At 42.2% G+C, this 26493-nt stretch overlaps 2 protein-coding genes across 3 annotated transcripts; one reads left to right on the plus strand and one right to left on the minus strand.

Moving 5' to 3' along the window:
• The first annotated feature begins 331 nt into the window (after positions 1–331).
• On the plus strand, positions 332–12847 carry LOC115173450 (adenylyl cyclase-associated protein 1). Its single transcript, XM_029731523.1, has 13 exons — positions 332–483; positions 6053–6160; positions 6407–6507; positions 6649–6726; positions 7063–7206; positions 7574–7656; positions 7961–8066; positions 8596–8773; positions 9139–9314; positions 10787–10910; positions 10993–11075; positions 11363–11506; positions 11633–12847. Exons 2-13 carry the CDS (start codon positions 6055–6057, stop codon positions 11714–11716), a joined length of 1407 nt encoding a protein of 468 aa, XP_029587383.1. The 5' UTR covers positions 332–483; positions 6053–6054; the 3' UTR covers positions 11717–12847.
• A 236-nt stretch (positions 12848–13083) lies between these two features.
• Positions 13084–26493, minus strand: LOC115173451 (palmitoyl-protein thioesterase 1-like). 2 transcript variants are annotated; one of them, XM_029731525.1, is made up of 10 exons: positions 26434–26493; positions 25727–25852; positions 25430–25539; positions 14832–14959; positions 14479–14549; positions 14275–14377; positions 14003–14093; positions 13763–13861; positions 13580–13651; positions 13084–13473 (listed from the first exon to the last, which is right to left on the minus strand). In XM_029731525.1, the coding sequence occupies exons 2-10, from the start codon at positions 25842–25844 to the stop codon at positions 13351–13353; spliced, it is 915 nt and encodes a 304-aa protein (XP_029587385.1). In that variant the 5' UTR covers positions 25845–25852; positions 26434–26493; the 3' UTR covers positions 13084–13350. The 2 variants fall into 2 exon arrangements, with proteins under 2 accessions (XP_029587385.1, XP_029587384.1); XM_029731524.1 differs by having other exon boundaries at positions 26255–26463.

Consider the following 26493-nt stretch of genomic DNA (forward strand, 5'->3'; position numbering starts at 1 on the left):
CAGAGCAGGTCGGGGTTTAGGGTTTGAGAAGTCAATGAGAGAAGGGAACAATTCTTCCTCAGTTGTTAATTTTCTCGAAATCTAAAAGCACAACTTCGATTCGAGCCAATGTCTTAAGTAGTTAAACATGTTATTACGCCAACCGTGTTAAAGTGTCAAACTGACACGTTTTAAATTTCGTAAAAAATTACTTTATATCGAAGGAGTGCCTTTGATTTGACGTCTTGCACATGCGCAGTTTAACAAGAGACAACCGTTAGACCCGATGACGTGTTTCTACGCATGAGCTTAGCTAGCCAACGTCGCCATGACATCGCCTACAAGCGTGATCGGGGATTTCTATTGGAGAGGCAGTTTTAGCCCATCTTCATACTGTACGGTCTGTTTTATACTGGAAGAATAGGCAGAGCACTAAGTCTGCTAGCTCCTACAGACAATTGACCGTGATTTAAAGACCTAATCAGTGCTTGTCCAATTTAGCAGGTAAGGATGCTGCTTTATATTATTCCTCCGTAAATTGTTTTAGGTGCATAATAGTCCATGTCATAATGCGCCGCCGACCTCATTGCATGAAGGAAACGCTCAGAAATGATCGTTATGATTGCTGGCTTTATGTCAAATTGTATTAGTTAGACATTATTCATTATTGGAATAGTGTTATGCATTTAAGTATGTTAGAACGACTCAACCCAAATGTGTAGTTATTTATTTTCGCATACTAGTGTGCAACACTACAAGGGAGGGGTATGCATTTAAAATACAAGAATGTCGAAACACAGAGGGAGGGGATCGAGCTGACTAGCTAAATCGTTAGTTGTTGTTAACCAACCCATACTCTTTCTGTCAAAACAGGGTGTTGTATGTGTACATTACGGAAACCGTTTACGTTACCGTTTAAGAACCAAAGAGTAAAGCGAGAGTTTCTATTGGACAAATTCAGGTTTCAAAGTCCGTTTCGTTCCGTTTGCTTCCTTTTAATTAAGGTTTTGCAACAGAATCTGCATAATGAATACGCCACAGCTAACGTTAGCTATGTCATTGTTTCCAGTTAGCTACCTAGCATAGGCTAGATTGGGAGTCGGCCGACTCCCAATCTCATTATCATCGGTTTGTGAAGATTAGCGGTGCTTCGCTAGCTAGCTAGCCATGATAGCTTGATGGAACATTGTCTAGCTCAAACGGTGTGTATGACTGGATACCGGTAGGCGCAAGACGCCGGCGTATATTTGCCATAATTTTCTAATTACTAAAGCAGAAAATACGTTATTTTTTATCCTTGACCAGAACACACCGCAGACAGACTGCGCCTAAACTCCTTCTCCCTAATATGTCTGAACGCACGTCTACCCCGAGTGTGTTGGAGAATATTGTGTAACATACTAAAATCCCTCATTCACAGGGTCTGATATCTATGCTGAAAAGTGAAACAATGTGTTATTGCCAATGGTCTCTTGAATAATAGAACGCACTTGAAACCTGCAGTTTTTAGAAACCCGAGATTTATTTTCCCTGGACAGGCTAGTTTCCAGGTGCTCATCACTTGGAGGACTTCCAACCGTCCGTAGCTGCAGTGCGCAATTAGAAGATTTCTTCCTACTTTCCATGTGCACTTTAAGCACTGTTTCCTAACTGTCCATATAAGCAACACAAGTTGACTCACCCTGCTTTAACCGCAGCAGGTCTAGGTTGAGTCATTGCACGGAAGTAAAATAAGAGTTGGACTCTGGGTCCACCAGCCCTTGAAGAGCCTATTTTACAAGCACATGCCTAGCCCATACATTTAGGTCAAGGGTTTGCACTGACACCAAATTTGACAAAATAAGATTACTTTATTATGCCCATGGGGAAAGTTCGGTTGCGGTTCTGCATACATAACACATTCAAAGATGGACAAATGATATACAATGCATTCAGAAAGTATTCAGACCCCTTGACTTTCCACATTTACGTTACAGCATTCTAAAATTGATTAAATTGCGTTTTTTCTCAATCTACACACAATACCCCATAATGACAAAGAAAAAACAAGTTTTTAGAAATGTTTGCAAATGTATAATAAAAATACATTTACACAAGTATTCAGAACCTTTACTCAGTACTTTGTTGAAGCGATTACAGCCTTGCGTCTTCTTGGGTATGACGCTACAAGCTTGGCACATCTGTATTTGTGAACACCTATTTTCTCCCATTCTTCTCTGCAGATCCTCTCAAGATCTGTCAGGTTGGATGGGGAGCATCACTACACAGCTATTTTCATGTCTCCAGAAATGTTTTATCGGGTTCAAGTTCGGGCTCTGGCTGGGCCACTCCACGACATTCAGAGACTTGTCCCGAAGCCACTGAGTTGTCTTGAATGTGTGCTTAGGGTCGTTGTCCTGTTGGAAGCTGAACCTTCACCCCAGTCTGAGGTCTTGAGTGCTCTGGAGCAGGTTTTCATCAAGGATCTCTCTGTACTCTGCTCCGTTCATCTTTCCCTTGATCCTGACTAGTCTCCCAGTCCCTGCAGCTGAAAAACATCCCCACAACATGTTGCTGCCTCCAACATGCTTCACCGTAGGGATGGTGCCAGGTTTCCTCCAGATGTGATGCTTGGCATTTAGGCCAAAGAGTTCAATCTTGGTTTCATCAGACCAGAGAATCATGTTTCTTATGGTCTGAAAATATTTAATGTGCTTTTTGGCATATTCCAAGTGGGTGGTTATGTGCCTTTTTACTGAGGAGTGGTTTCCATCTGGCCACTCTACCATAAATGCCTGGTTGGTGGAGTGCTGCAGAGATGGTTATCCTTCTGGAAGGTTCTCCCAGCTCCACAGAGGAGCTCTGTCAGTAACCATCGGGTTCTTGGTCACTTCCCTGACCAAGGCCCTTCTCCCCAGATTGCTCAGTTTGGCTGGGTGGCCAGCTCTAGGAAGAGTCTTGGTGGTTCCAAACTTCTTCCATTTAAGAATGATGGGAGGCCACTGTGTTCTTGGGAACTTCAATTCAAGTTAAATAAAAATGCTGCAGACATTTTTTGGTACCCTTCTCCAGATCTGTGCCTCGACACAATCCTGTTTCGGCGCTCTACATGCACTGTCAACTGTGGGACCTTATATAGACAGGTGTGTCCCTTTCCAAATCATGTCCAATCAATTGAATTTACCACAGGTGGACTCCAATCAAGTTGTAGAAACATCAAGGATGATCAATGGAAACAGGATGCACCTGAGCTCAATTTGTAGTCTCATAGCAAAGGGTCTGAATACTTACACTACCGTTCAACAGTTTGGTGTCACTTAGCTTTTCTCTCAATCACAGAAATGTCTAGTTTTTTGTCCATTTAAAATAACATGAAATTGATTAGAAATACAGTGTAGACACATTTTATGGAATATCTACATAGGCGTACAGAGGCCCATTATCAGCAACCATCACTCCTGTGTTCCAATGGCATGTTGTGTTAGCTAATCCAAGTTTATCATTTTAAAAGGCTAATTGATCATTAGAAAACCTTTTTTATTTTATTTTATTGTTAGCACAGCTGGAAACTGTTCTGATTAAAGAAGCAATAAAACTGGCCTTTCGACTAGTTGAGTATCTGGCGCATCAGCATTTGTGGGTTTGATTACAGGCTCAAAATGGCCAGAAACTGACGTGTTTCAGAAGAAAGTTCTTTGTTTCTAGCCATTTTGAACCTGTAATCAAACCCACCAATGCTGATGCTCCAGATACTCAACGAGCCTAAAGAAGGCCATTTTTTTTTATTGCTTCTTTAATCAGAACAACAGTTTTGAGCTGTGCTAACATAATTGCAAAAGGGTTTTCTAATGATCAATTAGCCTTTTTAAAATGATAAACTTGGATTAGCTGACACAACGTGCCATTGGAACACAGGAGTGATGGTTGCTGATAATAGGCCTCTGTACACCTATGTAGATATTCCATAAAAAATCTGCCATTTCCAGCTATAATAATCATTTACAACATTAACAATGTCTACACTGTATTTCTGATCAATTTAATGTTATTTTAATGGACAAAAGTTGCTTTTCTTTCAAAAAACAGCCATTTCTAAGTGACCCTAAACTTTTGAACGGTAGTGTATATAAATAAGGTATTTCAGTTTATTTTTAAATGTGCAAACATTTCTGAAAACCTGTTTTCACTTTTTCATTATGGAGTATTGTGTGTAAATTGATGAGGGTGGGGAAAAAAACATTTGAATCCATTTTAGAATAAGGCTTTAACATAACAAAAGGGGTCCGAATACTTTCCGAATGCACTGTATACAGTCAGTAAATACAGAAAATGCAGTTCATGAGTGATCATCTGTACACTATACAGAACACAAATGTTTATCTCTAACCAAATCAAGAGCCATTGAATAATTTGGTAGCGTTTTGCATACCCTGCCCAATGTCACAAGCAATGCCCTGCTCTGGGAAAGTGAATGGTGAGGGTATTATCCCAGGAGAATAGAGCGACATGGATCCATTGTCATTAATGGGATGAAGACTGTGTTTCCACTCAGCTGACAGTACCTGAGACAGTCACTCCGATGAACAGGGTATCCGGTTTCTATTACACAATGTCAGCCTATAGGGTGTGTCTGCACTCCTGCAAGGGCATTTCACAACAGTAGAGAAGCTCTATCAACACTTATCACTTCCCACTTTGTCAACACAGAGGACTGTTGAGTATAGATTTAGCTGTATTCAATTAGCCTAGACATGCATCAGGTCTATATAGAGTACACTGAACAAAAATATAAATGCAACATGTAAAGTGTTGGTCCCATGTTTCATGAGCTGAAATAAAAGATCCCAGAAATGTTCCATATGTACAAAAAGCTGATTTCTCTCCAATGTTGTGCACAAATTAGTTTACATCCCTGTTAGTGAACATGTTTCCTTTGCCAAGATAATCCATCCACCTGACAGGTGACGTATCAAGAAGCTGATTAAACAGCATGATCATTACACAGGTGCACCTTGTGCTGGGGACAATACAAGGCCACTCTAAAATGTGCAGTTTTGTCACACAACACAATGCCACAGATGTCTCAAGTTTTGAGGGAGTGTGCAATTCGCATACTGACTGTATGAATGTCCACCAGTACTGTTGCCAGACAGGTTAGTGTTCATTTCTCTACCATAAGCCGCCTCCAACGTCGTTTCAGAGATTTTGGGAGTACGTCGAACCAGCCTCACAATGTCAGACCATGTGTATGGAGCCGTGTGGGCGATCGGTTTGCTGATTTCAACGTTGTGAACAGAGAGCCCCATGGGGGGGTTATGGTATAAGCTACAGACAATAAACACAATTTAATTTGGATGCACAGAGATAGTGACGAGAGCCTAAGGCCCATTGTCGTGCCATTCATCCGCTGCCATCACCTCATGTTTCAGCATGATAATGCACGGCCTGTGTTGCAAGGATCTGTACAATTCCTGGAAGCTGAAAATGTCCCACTTCCATGGCCTCCGTACTCACCAGACATGTCACCCATTGAGCATGTTTGGGATGCTCGGGATCGACGTGTACGATAGCATGATCCAGTTCCCGCCAATATCCAGCAACTTTGCACAGTCATTGAAGAGGAGTGAGACAACAGGCCACAATGAAGGTTGCATAATGGGAATGACAGGGAGGGAAGGCCAGTATTATTCCCTGCATACCTGTACTCAGGAGGTCTTGTCCCCCAACCCCATTCCAGTCCTCATTATTTAACCACTAGTTTGGTTAAAGTTCGAACTTGTCTTCCCCCTTTTGGTTGTTCTCTATCCAGTTGTATCTATGGCCACGATCTCTGATTTTTATTGCCAAAAAAAGCAGAAGGCTGCCTTTTTTTTTTTTTATAGACAATGTATGAGTAATGGAATGACAAAACACAGACTAACATACCGAGACAAGTATGCCTACTAATGCACAACTTAATGAACAACTTTAAATGCCGAAATGATTCAGACTTCTGCAGTCAAAACCACTTGCTGTCAACGACTGCTTGTGATGCTTTTATAGTAAACAAGCAGTGACCACTGAACCCATCAGCTGATGTGTTGTCTGTCCCCAGGAATGGCGGCGTTGGCAAGTCTGGTGCAGCGGCTGGAGGTGGCTGTGAGTCGTTTGGAGGCGGTGTCGGGTGGTGGAGGTGGCGGTGGCTCTACTGGAGGCTCTGGAGGTAAACTTTAGGATATTTCATATTGTAACCCTTTTCACGGAAACACGGATGCGAGAAATCATGGAAAGACTGAGACTGAATTGCGAGTCCAGGTCCTAATAATGCTAAAGAAACTTGCACTGTACCAGTTGTCATCGTTTGTTTTGTCTTTGATAATGGAGGTAAAATTAAAACATGACTCACAAGCAGAACAAACACATCGTTTTAACATTGGTATCTCTGCCCGTTGCCACCCATTCCTTGCAGCCTTGGCAGCTTACGTTGAGGCCTATGATGCCATCATCACGGGCTCTGTTGGCCAGTACATGACCCTCAGCCAGCAGATAGGGGGCGACGTCCAGAAGCATGTAAGTTGAATTGCACTAGAGGGAAAAGTTGGCGAGTAATGTTCCTCAGATCTCATGTCATGCTTATTGGTGGATGTGTATGATTCAGTTAACCAAACCTGGACCTTTTCTCATCCCTTTCTCTGTGTCTCCCCCTCTCAGGCGGACATGATGAAGCAGGCGTTCTCATGTCAGAGACAGCTCCTGGTCACCTCCTCCTGCTCCCAGAAGCCCTCTGATGTGAGTTGGTTCACCCATCAGCAATCACCTTGACCCTGGACATGACATAGTTTCCAACAGAATGTCATTATTTAGATAAACTCAACAGTGTATTTACTGTAGTTGTCTCATTAACGGACATATTGGTATTGAATCAGCAGTGTAGCAATTGGGTCAACTGATTCCAATGACATGGTTTTCCTACATTCTCTTGCCACATGTATTATTCGAAGTAATTAATTGCCCGTTATTCCACCCTGGTTGGTGATTTATATTTTGTCGTCAGGTGTAAATACATTCCTTTATTTGCATCTCTAGGATGTTATGATTTAAGTCATGGTTATTTTCCCTCTATAGGCATCCTTGACTGCTCTCCTGGCCCCCGTCTCCAAAGTGATCCAGCAGGTGCAGACGTTCCGCGAGCAGAACCGCTCCTCGCCCCTCTTCAACCACCTCTCGGCCGTCAGCGAGAGCGTGCCTGCCCTCGGCTGGGTCGCCATGGTGAGTGGAGGACCTTGGCATTGTCACCAGTGTGTGTGTGTGTGTGTGTGATTGCCGGAAACAAGCACGTCTTTCGTTCTGTAGAAGTCTGAGACGGTTGTTTGGCAGTGAAATTGAAACAGTCCCTTTAGCAACAGTGCATCAGTGTTGAAACTCTGGAATTCTGATGATCATTTTGAGTAATGAATATGAATGAAAACTGCTGCATTTTAGTCTGATCAATCATGAACAAAGTTAAACCTAGACTTTGGTATGCCAGTGAATGCAATGCACGCATCTAAAAACCATTGTAAGCCATCACACGAGCTGTGTCCACACAGGCTGTTTGAAGAGCAATAAATCTCCTGCGATGTTCTTGCTCTTCCAGACTCCTAAGCCAGGTCCCTATGTGAAGGAGATGCAGGATGCTGCCCAGTTCTACACCAACCGTGTGCTCAAGGACTACAAGAAGTAAGGACCATTTGCTGTTTGTTGTCCTTTTAACCTTTTTCTGACTGCCAAGTGGGTGGCAGGTAGCTTAGCGGTTAAGAGCGTTGGACCAGTAGGTGAAGAATCTGTCGCTGTGCCCTTGAGCAAGGCACTTAATCCTAATTGCGCCTGTAAATCACTCTGGATAAGAGCGTCTGCTAAATTAAAACCAAAACCAAAAAAAGTTTTGGTTTTAATCTCATAGTTGAATACTGTATATTTTCTTCATCTTTTTGGTCTCCCTCCTGTTGTGCTAAGCTAAATTGCCTTGTGTCCTACTCCTCAGGGACCAGAAGCATGTGGACTGGGTTAAGGCCTACCTGTCTATCTGGACTGAGCTGCAGAACTACATCAAACAGCACCACACTACCGGACTAGCCTGGAGCAAGAGCGTGAGTCATTTTACCCTACTCTCGCTCTCTCTTTACTTCTCATGTCACTACAGGAGGGCTACACGTTATCGGCTGCTCGTAAACAACAGACTTAGTGCCGGGGGTAGGGAAAGGTGATCCTAACCGTTACCATACGAGTGAAGTAATGACATGGGCGTGTTTATGAAGGCGGAACGGATCCAAATAGAAACCTTCTAATTCTGTTTATCTAACATGTATGAAGATCTGTCACGCGGAGTATGGAATTGTCAGACTGGGCTCTGTTTGACTTGTCTGTCGCCACAGTTCAACATCACACCCAGTTGTCAAGTAATGTATTTGGTTTTATGTGCAACAAGAAGGCTGTTTGTGTGATAGAGAGGGCGGATGGTAAAATCACCAATGTGTTGGTTTCTTGTCAGCCGTTCCTATCTGCACAGTTCCAAACATTGCGCCTTATTGAATTAGACCCAGTTGTTAAGAGCAGGAAATGACCATGTCTAGGCGTGTGTATAACCAATGTGCTGTCTGTTTTTTTTGTCCATCCCAGGGTCCAGTAGCCTCGGCCTCTGCAGCTCCCCCTGCCGGTGGCGCTCCTCCTCCTCCCCCCGGCCCTCCTCCCCCTCCCATGGACTTCAGCGGGTCGTCTGGCGGTGGCGGAGACCAGGGGCCCGACACCCGTAACGCCCTCTTCGCCTCCCTCAACAAGGGAGCTGACATCACCAAGGGTACATGTCGAATAATTCATCAGCAAAAGTTCTCAAGAATCAGATGCTCAATTGATTAAGTACTTTGAAACATACAGGGCTCACTTGAAAAAGATGTCGATCTCAATGTGACTTACTTGGTTAAATAAAGGATCAAGAAAATAATACAATGTGAGAAGCAAATTAACCCCTTCATTCATTATACAGAGTCTTCCATTATGTAAAGGCATTCCTCCTTGTCTACGAGGACAGTAGCACCATGTCTCACCCATCTTACAGTATATTTGCGCTTACTGTACGTTACTCTGGAAAATAGCGTCTGGTAAATGACAAAAAGTCAATATTTGTGTTCCCTTCTCCTTCGTACCTTTACTTTTTGTCCCTAGGCCTGAAGCACGTGCCCAAAGACCAAATGACTCACAAGAACCCCAACCTGAGGACCCAGACCGGTCCGGTGCACACAGGACCCAAGCCCTTCAGCTCCCCCAAGACAGAGGCCACCGCCGCCCCCTCTCGCAAGCTGCCCCCCGTTCTGGAGCTTGACGGCAAAAAGTGGAAAGTGGTGAGATATTGGTCCTTGTCAAGTCGTTTACACTGGTATACAATAATTTAACTTATATAGCGCTTTTCATTGCAGAAAAAAATCTCAAAGCACATAAAAAGCAAAACAAACAACATTTAAATTGATATGGTACAGATGGAGATTGAATGTCTATATTTGGCTTCAGATGTAAGGCTGGGAGTTGAGGCAGTTCAGGATTAGAGAGACAGTGTAGCTTCAGTGGAGGGGGTTTCGACCGTACAGCCAGAGAGAAACAAAGACAGTCTGACAAACTGGCCCAGAACGCTTCGTCAGTGCACCACATCTGCTTCTCCGACGGTCAGTTCCTCCTATGGGAAAAAGGTTCCTATGGGCAATGTTCTCTCTCTCCAGAGGCCCTTAACCTCTACGGGATCGATGTCCCCCCCCGCGCGGGACGGTTGAGCTAGCGTAGGCTAATGTGATTAGCATGAGGTTGTAAGTAACAAAAAAAAAATGGCCCAGGACACAAATATATCTGATATGGGCAGAGAGCTTAAATTCTTGTTAATCTAACTGGACTGTCCAATTTACAGTAGCTATTACAGTGAAACAATAGCATGCTATTCTTGAGGAGAGTGCACAATTATGAACTTGAAAATGTATTAATAAACCAATTAGGCACATTTGGGCAGTCTTGATACAACATTTTGAACAGGTATGCAATGGTTCATTGGATCAGTCTTAAACTTTGCACATACACTGCTGCCATCTACTAAAGTAACTGTCCAGTGAAAATCGCACTTTTAAAAGTTCATATTCTGTTAATTCAAACTCAAATAATGTTGTTGACTCATTCTATACTTGTATTTCTGGTCAAAGCATAAATTGGAGAAAAAACACAAAATGCATGCTATTTCCTCATGGAGGATGAGCTGGCCAATCAGCGGTGTATTCACATTCATATTTTCAATGACCGTTTTAAGCCCACACCATTCTGTTGTTGGGGTACGCCCACAACATTCCAACACAGAGAAGCTGCTTTTTAACATGCATTATTTGGAAGGAAGACTATGGTCATTTTTCATAGAAATCTGGAAACACTGGACAGTTACTTTAAGGATCTAGCTGTGTTTCCCAACACATGTAACGTTAGGTAACGCAGCAGTGTTTCCAAACAGTGGTGTGCATGACTCCTTTTGGTGTGCAACCATAAATATTGGCTTTGTTTACTTGTTGCTTCATGGGAAAATGTTGAAGGCTTTATATGTACAAATATTTATAAACCACTTACTTGGTTTACCATGAAAGAATCTACTATATAAGCAGAGTTTCCACTACAGTGAACTCACGAAGGGAGCATTTCAGACACGTGGGGTGTTGGTTTGCCCCTGAGCTGAATGCACGGGTTTCGTCATGCACTGATCACTACAGTCCCGAGCCATTGCATTTTCAGGAGTGGAGTGTATTTCCTCTCTAACCCCTGACCTCTTCCTCTGTGTAATGACAAATAGGAGAACCAAGAGGGTGTCCAGGGCATGGTGATCAGTGACACAGAGCTCAAGCAGGTGGTCTACGCCTTCAAGTGTAACAACAGCACCCTGCAGATCAAGGGCAAGATAAACTCCATCACTTTAGGTAAGGACGTACCCGTGTGTGGACACATTTTAAAGTCAAAGGTCAACGAAGGGCATTTGTTAACAGGGTTCCTCTCTTGTAGACAACTGTAAGAAACTGGGTCTGGTCTTTGACGACGTCGTGGGCATTGTAGAGGTTATCAACTGCAGGGACGTCAAGGTTCAGGTGTGTATTTCTAATCTCCATTAATGAGGAAATGGACACTGTGAAAGGAGCTGGTCATTCAGCCAATGAACATGGCGATATCACACAACAGTGACAACAGATCATATCAGCGTTTGTCTGATTTTTGTCATTTACATATTAAAAGTCTCCAGTTTGATTGTGGGTGTGACATTTTACAGATTACTTTGCATGTTTTCTAAGCTTTTATGGCTGTTTTATCTCTGCACAGTACCCAACAGATTTATTTAATCATAGTAGAATCACACTTAACCCTCTGGTGTATTCAGGTCTTGGGCAAGGTTCCCACCATCTCCATCAACAAGACTGACGGTTGCCACGTGTACCTGAGCAAAGATTCGCTGGAGTGCGAGATCGTCAGCGCCAAGAGCTCAGAGATGAACGTGCTGGTACCTGGTAAAGACGGAGACTATGTGAGTACATCTATGGGGGAATCTTGTCTGTCTAATTGGCATTATAAAGGCAATTATGGAACAACATGGTAATACATGTGATGTGGAAAAGTGATGATAAACTACCATTTCTCCTTTGTCTCTCAGACTGAGATCCCTGTTCCTGAGCAGTTCAAGACTGTCTGGGATGGCAAGAAGCTTGTCACCACTTGTACAGAGATCGCTGGATAGAGGCACAGCACTCGAAACAGCCTCCCCTTTGCAAATGCCTACCTGACTGATCGACCGACCAGCTAACCAAACCACAAAGTAGACTGAGATGCCAACCGCACCCATATTTTTCCAATCTGCCAATCAAAGCTTTAGCGGTTTCTTCCTTCAGCCAATGAGAGGACTGCTTGCTTTATCTGGAGCATTCCTTCAGCCAATTGCAGGGAGCGGCTTGTTATTCGATTCGGTTATCCTCATGACCAGTGAGCGTATTCAAATGGGTTTGCCAACAACCAGGTTGATTTTTGATTTCCTGCTAATGATAAACGTAATAGCGAGCGCGAGGGAGCAAAGCTTTTATCACACCTGTGGTTAAACACTAAACATCAGCCAAAGTTTCCTTAAACCAATCGTTAATTGGATTTCCCCTCTGGTCAGGGGGAGGCATGTGTTCAGGGGTCCAAGGTTTCAGTTCCATTTATGCAATTTAGCCGTGAAGCACATGTATAACCAACCCCTCTTTACAGTCGACAATGCTAACGTTCATAGAGATTGACTAAATATAACATTTGTGTCATCACTCTTAAATAGGTAAAATAAGTTACGTGCAGGATCACTGTCTTTTTTTATCATAACACTGAAGCAAAATGGTGTTGAAAAAAAATATTGAAAGATGAAATAAAAAGAGAAAAAAAAATGTTAATTCCTTGCTCAACCTCCAAGACACATTCCCTTTAGCATTGAAAATGAACATTCCATATTATTCAGACAATATGGGGGCAAAGAGAGAAGGATGTGGAAGTGTGACTTGACTTTGACACAAATTAAGAAGTGGTTTTAGCGACAAGACGTCAAAATACTGTTTGATCATTAATGGTTAAGTTTGGGGTTGCCTTGATCTCGGAATGATTTCTGGATTATCTGCTGTAATGATCTGTATAGACATTGCTTTTTTAATGCTAGTTGTCTTAACCCCACTGTCGCCATCATCATCAACCCACCTATCCACTCATCTGTCTCTACTACAACCTCTGTGGTCATCCTGTTCTTGTAGCTGTCATGCTCTGATGTGGAGTTTATTTCATTTGGGTCAAGAAGCAAACTTTTGCTCATTAGTACTGGGGGAAGACATTAAAAAAATGTTGCAATATATGTCAGTCTTGAGTCTGATTGTGTGATCAAAGAAACTTTATTGGCTGACCAGACAGTAAGAGCAGGACAAATATAGGGATGATGAGCCCTTATGTTTGGTTCTATCTGGGAAGACGTGCCATTTTTCACAAGGAGAGCTTGGTAATTAGCTCAGTTCAGAACCAGTGATTTCCTAACATATCATTAGTTCCATGTTATTTACCATCACACTACTGGCAAAGAAACACCCACCACACTTTTTCTAATTCATTTTTATTCCAAAATACAGTGCTAAACAAATGATCCTACATTTAAACTTGAATATGCATCTCTGAGAACCAACTAACACTAACTTTATTTCTCGGCGGTAGTACGTTAACTGGGTAAAACTGTTTTTAAAACCATAAATAGTGTATTATTCCATTTAAACAGCAGGATGGTATCGATATGATAGGAATGATCAGTGCAACAGTAGTGTGTGTGCGTACGTCAACTCAAATGTCAGTGTAGTTAGCTAGGTGTATTTAGCGCAGGTAAGGCACTAGTTTGGCATTGAACCACTCATCGGTGAACTGGAGGTGATCTCCTTCTGTGGCCAGGAAATCCAGCTTCCCAGCTGCCTCCATCGCTGCCAGTCCCAGACGATCCTTAAAACCAATACCATTTATCAATATAACAAACTACAATCTATATTATTCAAATAGATGGGAATACATGACTGTTTGAAGATGCGTAAACATGATGGGGTTTTACCTCTCGATAGAGAACACTCTCCTGAAGGGTCTCGGTCTCTTTCGCCTGACCCGTTTTCAGAAAACCAAACCACTACAACAAACAGATTGCAAATGAAAAACATCTTGTTCATTAGCATCAGTAATTCCAGTGTAGGAGGAGGAGGATGACAGTACATCAAGAGAGGATGTGTCCAGTATTTACCTCTGTGTCAACTGGATCAACAACGCTGTCCTGCAAGAACTTGACCATCACAAACTTGTCCAGCAGTTGGAGGTTCTTCTTGTAAGTCTCGTTCACCACCTGTGAGGTGAAATGCAGCAGATAATTTGAATGAAATTGGAACACAGTTATGGAGAGTTCTCAGGAGAATAATGAAGACAAACGGCACTGTATGAACAATCGAATAACGTCTGATTCTGAAAATGAGAGCACCACACTAACCCGCTCCTGATTGACATCAGCCAGGAAGAGGCTGTGTTTTTTGTACAGGTTGTCATTCAGTGGGTCGTGCCAGTACTGTGCCTGCACCAAGCTGATAAAGACAAGGATTCCAAATGTACCACTAGATAACAGCCACAATACACAAAGCACTTTGTCTTTTCTTTGCGCATCCTCTCAAAAACGTACAGTAACTATGTCATACTGTTTATCTGGATATTGCTGACTTGTCTCAAACAAAACAATTTCCTTCTGAGTTGTAAGCCTACACTCACTGTTTTTGCACAGTATCGGTGTAGGCTCCTGAGTTGAGTTTCTTGCGAATCCAGTCACAGATATGGGAGCTCTCTCCAGGGCATCTAGGGAGACCATACACCCCTGTGAATGTGGAGAATAGAATCATTACAAAACTGTCAGGAAGTGAATGAAAAACAATGTTGCTGAATAGAGACAAGGCACTGTTGCCATGGTGCCGTTACCTTGTTGTTGTCCCCCAACAGAGATCAGGGTTTTCATTGGAGGAGATGGACAGCGCTGCGCCACTGCCCTCCTGGGGGGAAAAGAGGTGGAAAGGTGAAGAACTGAGAATGACAGCTTCTTGTCTAATGTATATTCCTCCTCTTACCAGGGATGGGCAACTCCTTGCGGACCGGAGTCGTCGCAGGCTTTTGTTCCACCTCAGCTATAAGACACCTGATTTACTACATTGGTTGAATAGGTGTCAAAGTGTACTGCAGCTCTTCAGAACCGGAGTGGCCCTTCCCAATCTCTAACATTCTATTAAAAAAAACATTCTGAGAGGCTTTGTGAGTACGGATCCAGAGACACTTACAGGAACTGCCCTCCCTGGGAAAAGCCCATGGCATTGTAGCCATCCTTCAGCTTGGGATCCTGGGCCAGCTGGCTGCACACCATGGACACCTGCTCGTTGACGTCCATGAAGAAACCATTCTCTGTGTCCTGAGGGGTAGATATGAGGCAAGGAAGTTCATGTTGGGTACGTAACAAAGTTGGCAAACAGGAAAACCACATTTCAGAAAACAGGTCAGAGGTGAGCTATTTTACCCTACAAAGGGCCGGGGAGTGCAAGCGTCGCAGCAACCAAGCAGTAACGCACTTGATTCTACTAATCGACTTCAATCAAAGCTTTGGCTGGAGCAAAGGCAAGCATCCACACCGGTCACTGCAAGTTATGACTGTCAGTTATGGACAGGCCTTAGGGGGCCTGGCCCACCTTACCGCACCTCCTTGCCACTCTAAATAATTATAATTTTTTTGACCGAGATGTGCGCCAACAGAAGACGCTTCAATCACAGAAAAAGCATCCGAGCGAGCGAAACAGCGCCACTCTGTCTCAGTATGTGTAGACCATGTACAGTTGAAGTCAGAAGTTTACATAGACCTTTGCCAAATACATTTAAACTCAGTTTTTCACAATTCCTGACATTTAATCCTAGTAAAAATTGTCTTAGGTCAGTTAGGATCACCACTTTATTTTAAGAATGTAAAATGTCAGAATAATAGTAGAGAAAATTATTTATTTCAGTTTTTATTTCTTTCATCGCATTCCTAGTGGGTCAGAAGTTTACATACACTAAATTAGCATTTGGTAGCATTGCCTATGAATTGTTTAACTGGGGTCAAACGTTTTGGGTAGCCCACAACAAGTTGGGTGAATTTTGGCCCATTCCTCCTGACAAAGCTGGTGTAATTGAGTCAGGTTTTTAGGCCTCCTTGCTCGCACACACTTTTTCAGTTCTGCCCACAAATTTTCTATAGGATGAGGTCAGGGCTTTGTGATGGCCACTCCAATACCTTGACTTTGTTGTCCTTAGAACATTTTGCCACAACTTTGGAAGTATGCTTGGGGTCATTGTCCATTTGGAAGACCCATTTGCGACCAAGCTTTAACTTCCTGACTGATGTCTTGAGATGTTGCTTCAATATATCCACATAATTTTCCTCCCTCATGATGCCATCTATTTTGTGAAGTGCACCAGTCCCTCCTGCAGCAAAGAACCCCCACAACATGAGGCTGCCACCCCCGTGTTTCACGGTTGGGATGGTGTTCTTTGGCTTGCAAGCTTCCCACTTTTTCCTCCAAACATAACGGTGGTCATTATGGCCAAACAGTTCTATTTTTGTTTCATCAGACAAGAGGACATTTATCCAAAAAGTACGATCTTTGTCCCCATGTGCAGTTGCAAAACGTAGTCTGGCTTTTTTATGGCGGTTTTGGAGCAGTGGCTTCTTCCTTGCTGAGCGGCCTTTCAGGTTATGTCGATATAGGACTCGTTTTACTGTGTGTGTGTATATATGTATGTATATATATATATATATATATATATATATATATATATATATATATTATCACTTTTGTACCTGTTTCCTCCAGCATCTTCACAAGGTCATTTGCTGTTGTTCTGGGATTGATTTGCACTTTTCGCACCAAAGTACGTTCATCTCTAGGAGACAGAATGCATCGCCTTCCTGAGCGGTATGACGGCTGCGTGGTCCCATGGTGTTTATACTTGCATACTATTGTTTGTACAGATGAACGTGGTTCCTTCAGGCGTTTTCTCCCAAGGATGAACCAGACTTGTGGAGGTCTACAATTGTTTTTCTGAGGTCTTGGCTGATTTCTTTTGATTTTCCCATGATGTCAAGCAAAGAGGCAGTGAGTTTGAAGGTAGGCCTTAAAATACATCCACAGGTACATCTCCAATTGACTCAAATTATGTCAATTAGCCAATCAGAAGCTTCTAAAGCCATGACATAATTTTCTGGAATTTCCAAGCCGTTTAAAGTCATAGTCAACTTAGTGTATGTAAACTTCTGACCCACTGGAATTGTGATACAGTGAATTATAAGTGAAATAATCTGTCTGTAAACAATTGTTGGAAAAATGACTTGTGTCATGCACAAAGTAGATGTCCTAACCGACTTGCCAAAACAATAGTTTGTTAACAAGAAATTTGTGGAGTGGTTGAAAACGAGTTTTAATGACTCAAACCTAACTGTATGTAAACTTCCGACTTCAACCGTATCTGATACTGTCTGGACCAAAAGAGTATGTCATGTCATACTATTTCTGGCCAAACAGCATCAGATACATGGGCTACATATATTAAGACAGAGGGGCGCTGTTTCGCTAACTCAGATGCTTTCTCCGGTGAGAAAGTTTCAGCAGAGAGTAAGAGGGCTCACTATTTGCGAAAATCTGTCCAAAATAAGCCTAATGCGTTTCTATGGGCATAATATGCAGACCTAAGCTTGTCGCCTGCCTTCCCGCCTTTGGGACGACTCCCATTGTTAGGGCGGAGACATGAGCAGGTTTCAGCCTCTTGAAGAGTAAAGCAAAATTGCCAGGTGCACAGTACACTGTTCGGACGATGGCTTCCCCTAAAGCAAATTGATGTTTTGCCAAAATTATATAATTACTCCTGTCTAAATAAAATAATTCAAAATCCAATCAACCACAGAGCACGACTTAGCCACAGAGGAAGATTAGCTTCTTAGGCATATGCCTATTTAGGCGGGCAGAACGCGTGACAATAAGCCTAGCTGATTATTGAGTTGTCAGTGAACAGCATCTAAATGATGTGTTTAGATAATGTATTGAGTATCATTTTCTTTAAATGTTGAGAAAAGAAAAAGAGGAGGGGTATGGGACGAAGATATGGTGCGTCTTCTTCAAAAAGCAGGTACTTAGTTCTCTAGAATGCGCACAGCTGTCTCCCGCCAATTCTTGCGTATTTCATTGTGTGAATTGTTTGCCCATTGATTGTTTATAATGATCAATTCCCAATTACATACAGTGCATTCAGAAAGTATTCAGACCCCTGGACCTTTTCCACATTTTGTTACGTTACAGGCTTATTCTTAAATTAATTAAAATTGTTTATTCCCCTCATCAACCTACACACAATACCTCATAATGACAAAGCAAAAACAGGTTTTTAGAAAATGTAGCAAATAAAAAATAAATGAATGAAATATAATACATAAGTATTCAGACCCTGTACTCAGTACTTTGTTGAAGCACCTTTGGAAGTGATTACAGCCTTGAGTCTCCTTGGGTATGACGTTACAAGCTTGGCACACATGTATTTGGAGAGTTTCTCCCATTCTTCTCCGCAGATCCTCTCAAGCTCTGTCAGGTTGGATGGGGAGCGTCGCTGCACAGCTATTTTCAGGTCTCTCCAGAGATGTTCGATCGGATTCAAGTCTGGGCTCTGGCTGGGCCACTCAAGGACATTCATAGACTTGTCCCGAAGCCACTCCTGCGTTGACTTGGCTGTGTGTTTAGGGTCATTATCCTGTTGGAAGGTGAACCTTCCAATCTGAGGTCCTAAGCGCTCTGGAGCAAGTTTTCATTAAGGATCTCTCTGTACGTTGCACCGTTCATCTTTCCCCTCAATCCTGACTAGTCTCCCAGTCCCTGCCACTGTAAAAAAAAAACACAGCATGATGCTGCCACCACCATGCTTCACCGTAAAGATAGTGCCAGGTTTCCTCCAGACGTGATGCTTGGCATTCATGCCAAAGAGACCAATCTTGGTTTCATCAGACCAGAGAATCTTGTTTCTCATGGTAAGAGTCCTTTAGGCATACTCCAAGCGGGGTGCCATATAACTTTTACTGAGGAGTGGCTTCCGTCTGGCCACCCTACCATGAAGGGGTTCTTGGTCACCTCCCTGACAAACGCCCTTCTCCCCCGATTGCTCAGTTTGGCCGGGCAGCCAGTTCTAGGAAGAGTCTTGGTGGTTCCAAACTTTTTCCATTTAAGAATGATGGAGGCCACAGTGTTCTTGGGGACCTTCATGCTGCAGACATTTTTTGGTACCCTTCTGTGCCTCGACACAATCCTGTCTCGGTGCTCTACAGACTATTCCTATTTGCTCTGACATGCACTGCCAACTGTGGGACCTTATATAGACAGGTGTGTGCCTTTCCAAATCATGTCGAATCAATTGAATTTACCAAAGGTGGACTCCAATCAAGTTGTAGAAACATCTCCAGGATGATCAATGGAAACAGGATACACCTTAGCTATCATAGCAAAGGGTCTTATGTAAATAAGGTATCTGTTTTTTAATTTTAATACATTTGCATACATTATTAAAAACCTGTTCTCGCTTTGTCATTATGGGGTGTTGTGTGTAGATTGATACATTTAAAAAATCTATTTTAGAAGATGGCTGTCACATAACAAAATGTGAAACAAGTCAAGGGGTCCGAATCTTGTGGACCCATCTTCTACTACTCTCTTCACTGCCTCAGCATAAAGACACCTTCTGCACTACTCTGACCCTGGCAACCCCAACCTGCCTTTCACTCACCAGACACCTCTTTAATTAAGGGTACCCATGGTGCAGGAGATCAGAAGTGTTCGGGGAGAGAAAGACAGATTGAGGTGGCCAGGATCAGAGTGGTACAGAAGGTGTCGTATGCTGAAGCAGTGAAGAGTTTAGTAGAGTAAGATGTGTACAAGGCGAGGGATCCTGAGAGGATTCCTGTGAGTAGGCCGAGGCCAATAGAGAGTGATTGGAATAGTATTTGTTTCAGTAATGTTGGTTTCTTAGCATTCATAGCCATGGTTATCAACTGTACCGCAGAAATGGAACGTAAAGTCACAGAAAACAGATGTGGTGGCAGCTGCAGAGAAGTACTTGGGATTAGGAGATTTTACTGCAGAAGAGTTACAGGGGTTTTCTGTCCTCCCAGGCTGTTAGCTTGGTGTAGGATTAGATAGGGCACAAATAGTGGAATGGCGTGGGGTTTTGTTTCTCTTCTTTTTTTCCTTTTTTGTATTGCCAAGTATAATAGATTGTTCAGTAGGCGGCGGCATGCACCTCTAACGTTTGTTTGCGGACCGCCATAATACTATAGAAGAAGAAGACCACTTCCTGGATAACTTTGACGAAAGACTATCAGAACAAGTTCACAAATAAAATACATCTTTATGATACCAAGTGTAGGGATTTCAAGGACACTAAAATGAGTTTGAACTCCTGGAAAGAGATCGGGGAGGTAATGGGTATAGATGTGGTAAAGAGGTCAATGGAATGCAGACCGTGGAGATTAGGAGGATGCTGGATTGGCGCACATTCAACAAATCTGAACTAAAAATGTGGATGTTTGTCAAATCCGTCATGATTGATGTATTGTAACAGGCCCACAAAGTGTTTACTAAAATCCGACTTGGATTTCGCTGCATAACATTTAGGAGTTGTCCCTTTTCAGGTTTAGAAAAAGTGACTTTAAAATGCTAACTCCCTTTCGCATAAACTGGTAGCATTGCTAGCATACAGAAATAGGTCATGGTAGTCAAAGCTGTTTTTAACTGTAATGCAGACAATGGCATGAACATGTATTGGGGTTGACATCCAAGACAGGATAAATATATTGTTTCGGGTGATAATAAAGCATGTTTTGTTTAGTTACTTTTTCCTCAACATGTTTCTCTAATGTTATAGCAAGTCAAGCTAGCCTTATGCAGGGATGCAAACAGGTGACTTTCTTTCTTTTTTGCACTGAAACATGCAAAAAAATCCCTGCCAGGGGGAAATGCAGGGTAACTAATTAAACAACAAAGAATATGATTTACATGATCAGTCTCTGTGTGTAAAATAAAAAGTGCTTCATGTGAAACTAACTCACAGCTAAAAAATGTAAAGCAAGCAATCCAATGTAATTTGTTGCCTAGAATTTACTGCAAATGACACTCAAGTCTTGAGAACAAAACTACACTAATATTGCAGTTAGCCATGACAGCCTTTATAATAGAACGCTTGTTACCATGACAGCCTTTATAATAGAACGCTTGTTACCATGACAGCCTTTATAATAGAACGCTTGTTACCATGACAGCCTTTATAATAGAACGCTTGTGACCATGACAGCCTTTATAATAGAACGCTTGTTACCATGACAGCCTTTATAATAGAACGCTTGTTACCATGACAGCCTTTATAATAGAACGCTTGTGACCATGACAGCCTTTATAATAGAACGCTTGTTATCATGACAGCCTTTACAATACAACGCTTGTTACCATGACAGCCTTTACAATACAACGCTTGTTACCATGACAGCCTTATAATAGAACGCTTGTTACCATGACAGCCTTTATAATACAACGCTTGTTACCATGACAGCCTTTATAATAGAACGCTTGTGACCATGACAGCCTTTATAATAGAACGCTTGTTACCATGACAGCCTTTATAATAGAACGCTTGTTACCATGACAGCCTTTATAATAGAACGCTTGTCACCATGACAGTCTTTATAATAGAACGCTTGTTACCATGACAGCCTTTATAATAGAACGCTTGTGACCATGACAGCCTTTATAATAGAACGCTTGTTACCATGACAGCCTTTATAATAGAACGCTTGTGACCATGACAGCTTTTATAATAGAACACTTGTTACCATGACAGCCTTTATAATAGAACGCTTGTGACCATGACAGCCTTTATAATAGAACGCTTGTGACCATGACAGCCTTTATAATAGAACGCTTGTTACCATGACAGCCTTTATAATAGAACGCTTGTGACCATGACAGCCTTTATAATAGAACGCTTGTGACCATGACAGCCTTTATAATAGAACGCTTGTTACCATGACAGCCTTTATAATAGAACGCTTGTGACCATGACAGCCTTTATAATAGAACGCTTGTCACCATGACAGACTTTATAATAGAACGCTTGTCACCATGACAGCCTTTATAATAGAACGCTTGTCACCATGACAGTCTTTATAATAGAACGCTTGTCACCATGACAGCCTTTATAATAGAACGCTTGTTACCATGACAGCCTTTATAATAGAAAGCTTGTGACCATGACAGCCTTTATAATAGAACGCTTGTGACCATGACAGCCTTTATAATAGAACGCTTGTTACCATGACAGCCTTTATAATAGAACGCTTGTGACCATGACAGCCTTTATAATAGAACGCGTGTGACCATGACAGCCTTTATAATAGAACGCTTGTTACCATGACAGCCTTTATAATAGAACGCGTGTGACCATGACAGCCTTTATAATAGAACGCTTGTCACCATGACAGCCTTTATAATAGAACGCTTGTCACCATGACAGCCTTTATAATAGAACGCTTGTTACCATGACAGCCTTTATAATAGAACGCTTGTCACCATGACAGCCTTTATAATAGAACGCTTGTTACCATGACAGCCTTTATAATAGAACGCTTGTGACAACACACACAAATATTGCACTTGGGAAAAAAACATCTTAAAGTAGAAATAGAATGAAACAAACAGGCATTCTATTTTTGCTCTATTATAGAGGCCACTATAGACACCGATCCAGTGCACAAGACTACATGTATGCAAAAATAATGTTCACCGAGTAAAAACATTTTATAATCCCCCTCACTCACACACACGTGTTACTGTCAAGTTCAACACAACAAAAACAATATCTTTGAGCTACACTGCACATTATTACATTGTACACTTTCTGCCTGTGGACATCTGTTCTACAACGTGCCAGCAGAGCATGATACCCTTTGTTGGCATCATTGATCTCTTTCAGGCAGAGTACACTTGGCATAACCCTTTTATCCACTGTATTGAAAAAGTGAGAAAGAGGGAAAGTGTGTGGTGTTCCTTTCACCTTTATAGTGGCATCCAGCTTAAGCCAGGCCCATCTTCAGCTACACTTGATCCCTGAATCCACTTGTTTATTAACAAGCAATGCCTCATTTTCACCTAATTCTCTCATTCTGAAAATTAACCACATACTGTAGAGGGAAAACATTAGTTAATAGATAGTTAGTTTGTTAGCTAGTTAATATTTCACACAGATTGCCAGGGTCCAGTAAGCAACTAACGCATTATAACTTGAGGAACGATGTTGTGCTGAAAAGCTCCCCCTGCCAAAACCCCCCCCACGCGTGAACGCGCACACACTCAATTCTTCATTGCTGTGACTTGCTTGCTAGTTGAGATTTCTGATCACGTTAGGCTGCGTTTCATTTTATATGTTGGTTTGATCGCGGGGAGGCACTAGTCATGTCTGCAGTTTTCGGTTTTGCTATTTGTTTCAAGTGTATTAGTCTATAAATAAATCTCTTTGCCAAAATTCATCATCTCTCCCATGTCTTATTCGACTAGTAGTTGTTCTGAAATGTTTATTGCTTGCCTACATTTTACTCCCTCCTCTATGTTTAATATAACACACATATATGAATTATTCATTTCGGTTGCCTATCCCGACGTGAAGTTTGTTCTATAGAAAGTTTTTGACTCTGTGTGCCATAGAAAGTATTTGAATTTAGCCACAAAATTAAGGAAATTAGAATGGGGGAGGATTTCAGCAAGGCTATGTTCTTGCCTGCCAAAATTCTACCCCCCCTTCTATCTTGGGTCTACCTTAGTGACTAGGCCTTGCAAACACAAGATAAAATCCCTGCTTATGGAGCTCGATTTGGCCTCCGGCGGCTCCGCAATTGCATCACACCCTTCGTACGCAGCCTCCGGTCCACATTGCATAAATCGACTTTAAGTCAACAAAGTCCTTTTTTTTTTGAGCCTTTGGGAATGATAATAGTTCCTCACGGTATTTGAAAAATCTTCACTAGCTATAGCTCAAGTCAAGACAGATGGAAAGAGAGGCGGACAGGCGGAGTACAGAGATGAATGCTTAGGCTTGATTACCAACAACGACGAGACGGCCTACAGGGAGGAGGTGAGGGCCCTCGGAGTGTGGTGTCAGGAAAATAACCTCACACACAACGTCAACAAAACAAAGGAGATGATCGTGGACTTCAGGAAACAGCAGAGGGAGCACCCCCCTATCTACATCGACGGGACAGTAGTGGAGAAGGTGGAGAGTTTTAAGTTCCTCGGCATACACATCACGGACAAACTGAATTGGTCCACCAACACAGACAGCGTGGTGAAGAAGGCGCAGCAGTGCCTCTTCAACCTCAGGAGGCTGAAGAAATTCGGCTTGTCACCAAAAACACTCACAAACTTCTAGAGATGCACAATCGAGAGCATCCTGTCAGGCTGCATCACCGGCTGGTACGGCAACTGCTCCGCCCACAACCGTAAGGCTCTCCAGAGGGTGGTACGGTCTGCACAACGCATCACCGGGGGCAAACTACCTGCCCTCCATGACACCTACACCACCCGATGTCACAGGAAGGCCAAAAAGATCATTAAGGACAACAACCACCCGAGCCACTGCCTGTTCACCCCACTATCATCCAGAAGGCGAGGTCAGTACAGGTGCATCAAAGCTGGGACCGAGAGACTGAAAAACAGCTTCTATCTCAAGGCCATCAGACTGTTAAACAGCCACCACTAACATTGAGTGGCTGCTGCCAACATACTGGCTCAACTCCAGCCATTTTAATAATGGAAAAATTTATGAAAAATGTATCACTAGCCACTTTAAACACTGCCACTTCATATAATGTTTACATACCCTACATTACTCACCTCATATGTATATACTGTACTCTATACCATCTACTGCATCTTGCCATCTTGATGTAATACATGTATAACTAACAATTTTAAACAATGCCACTTTTATATGTTTACATACCCTACATTACTCATATGTATATACTGTACTCGATACCATCTACTGCATCTTGCCTGTGCCGTTCTGTACCATCACTCATTCATATATTTTTATGTACATATTGTTCATTCCTTTACACTTGTGTGTATAAGGTAGTTATTGTGAAATTGTTAGGTTAGATTACTCGTTGGTTATTATTGCATTGTCGGAACTAGAAGCACAAGCATTTCACTACACTCACATTAACATCTGCTAACCATGTGTATGTGACAAATAAAATTAGATTTGATTTGAATGCGATTGAAAGAACCTGAATATCAGGATATATCCTACTGTTTTTATTTGTTTGCTTTAGGTTTTATTTTACTTAGTTGACAATGGGAGTTACAGGCCTACTGCTGCATTGAACAACAGGCTATCTCTGAGTTCCATGCGCTCATTTCTTCAGCTGCCAATGGCTCACGGTGTATCAATGTGTCCATACAGCTCTTGCATTAGTTGAATTTTAACTTTGAGATTTTTATCATTTTAATTCTGATTTTTATGATTAAATACGTGACAATGATTTTGAGAAACAAAAACATTATAGAAATATGACTGTTCCACAAAAATGCAGATATAAAAATAATCATAACTGGCACACAGATCGGTAGAAATGGTAGGGTAAATTGTAAGCTTCATCAAATTTGAAACTGGTCTTTACTATAACAACCAAAAAAAAAATATTTAAATCACATAGGAGGTCCGTCCGAAAAAACTAGCCTGCCTATGGAAATCAAATGCCCGTCCAACTGATTTGTTTTGGCGCTAGCCCTGCCACAGAGATAGGTTCAAGGAGAGTGGAAAGTACCTGAATGACAGTCTTGCCAATCATCAGGGACAGGACGTCAATGCCAGGGATTGCTTCCTCGATCATCTTCTTTATGGAGCCCATGCTGAGAGGGTTGCAACAGCTGTCTCCTGTGTACAAACAGAAACAAGAACAGGGTCTATATTCACTATCTGACATAGCATGACTTATCTAAGGGCCACAGGCAAATATAGGAAGTGGCCTCCACTTCCTTGCTTAGCCATTCTGCCAAACTGAGAAATGCCATTGCTGTATGTGAAAACATAATGTTCTAGTATTATGCATCTATGTGCTTACCCATTCCATGCCACATAACCAATGGAAGGGTGGCATTGTCAGATCCATGTACCAGGTTGAGGACAAGTAGTGACAGCAGGGGGCCAGCCCCCAGGAGCATGCGGAGAAGTGTGGTCATCTTGAACCCTGAAATCAATATAAAGAGGACCAGAAGGTAAGTGAACTAATGCAAAGTCAAGGCTATCTATGTAATCAGTCATGTGATACAACAGGAAAGTGGGTGGGCTATTAGCGGTGTTGAAAGGCACAATATGTCATTTCAACAGCCTGGCCCTGGCATTTTGTTTGGCAAACTGTGCGGTGGGGCTGGGGAAACGTAATCTTTCAAATGCAGACATAGTTATTATGAATGCAAGGACTGGCAGAGTGTGCCTTTAAAGCTACGATTCTTGTTTGATAGGGTTTTCCATGTTGTCAAAATCATGGAATATGGCTACGAGAGCTCCCCAAAATCAAAGCCAAGTTTGGGAGGTGCCTTTCTTTTATAACAAACCAGTTAATGTTAGCTAGCACGCTACGCCAACTTACCAAATGTGGGAAACTAATGTTAGCTAGCGACGTTATTTTCCTAGCTTGATAGTTGCTTGATCAGACATAGATACCTGTCTACATTTCTTGCTAGTCGTGTTTCACTGAATATCGAAACTATACACATTTGCTGAGCAATAAACACTCAATCTGAAACAGAGAAATAAACTACTGCTTACTTTTCAGAATCGCCACAGTGTGTCACATGACATGCTAGCTACCAGGAAGAAACTTGAGAA

The sequence above is a fragment of the Salmo trutta genome, chromosome 34, assembly GCF_901001165.1.
Source record: "Salmo trutta chromosome 34, fSalTru1.1, whole genome shotgun sequence".
Lineage (NCBI taxonomy): Eukaryota > Metazoa > Chordata > Actinopteri > Salmoniformes > Salmonidae > Salmo > Salmo trutta.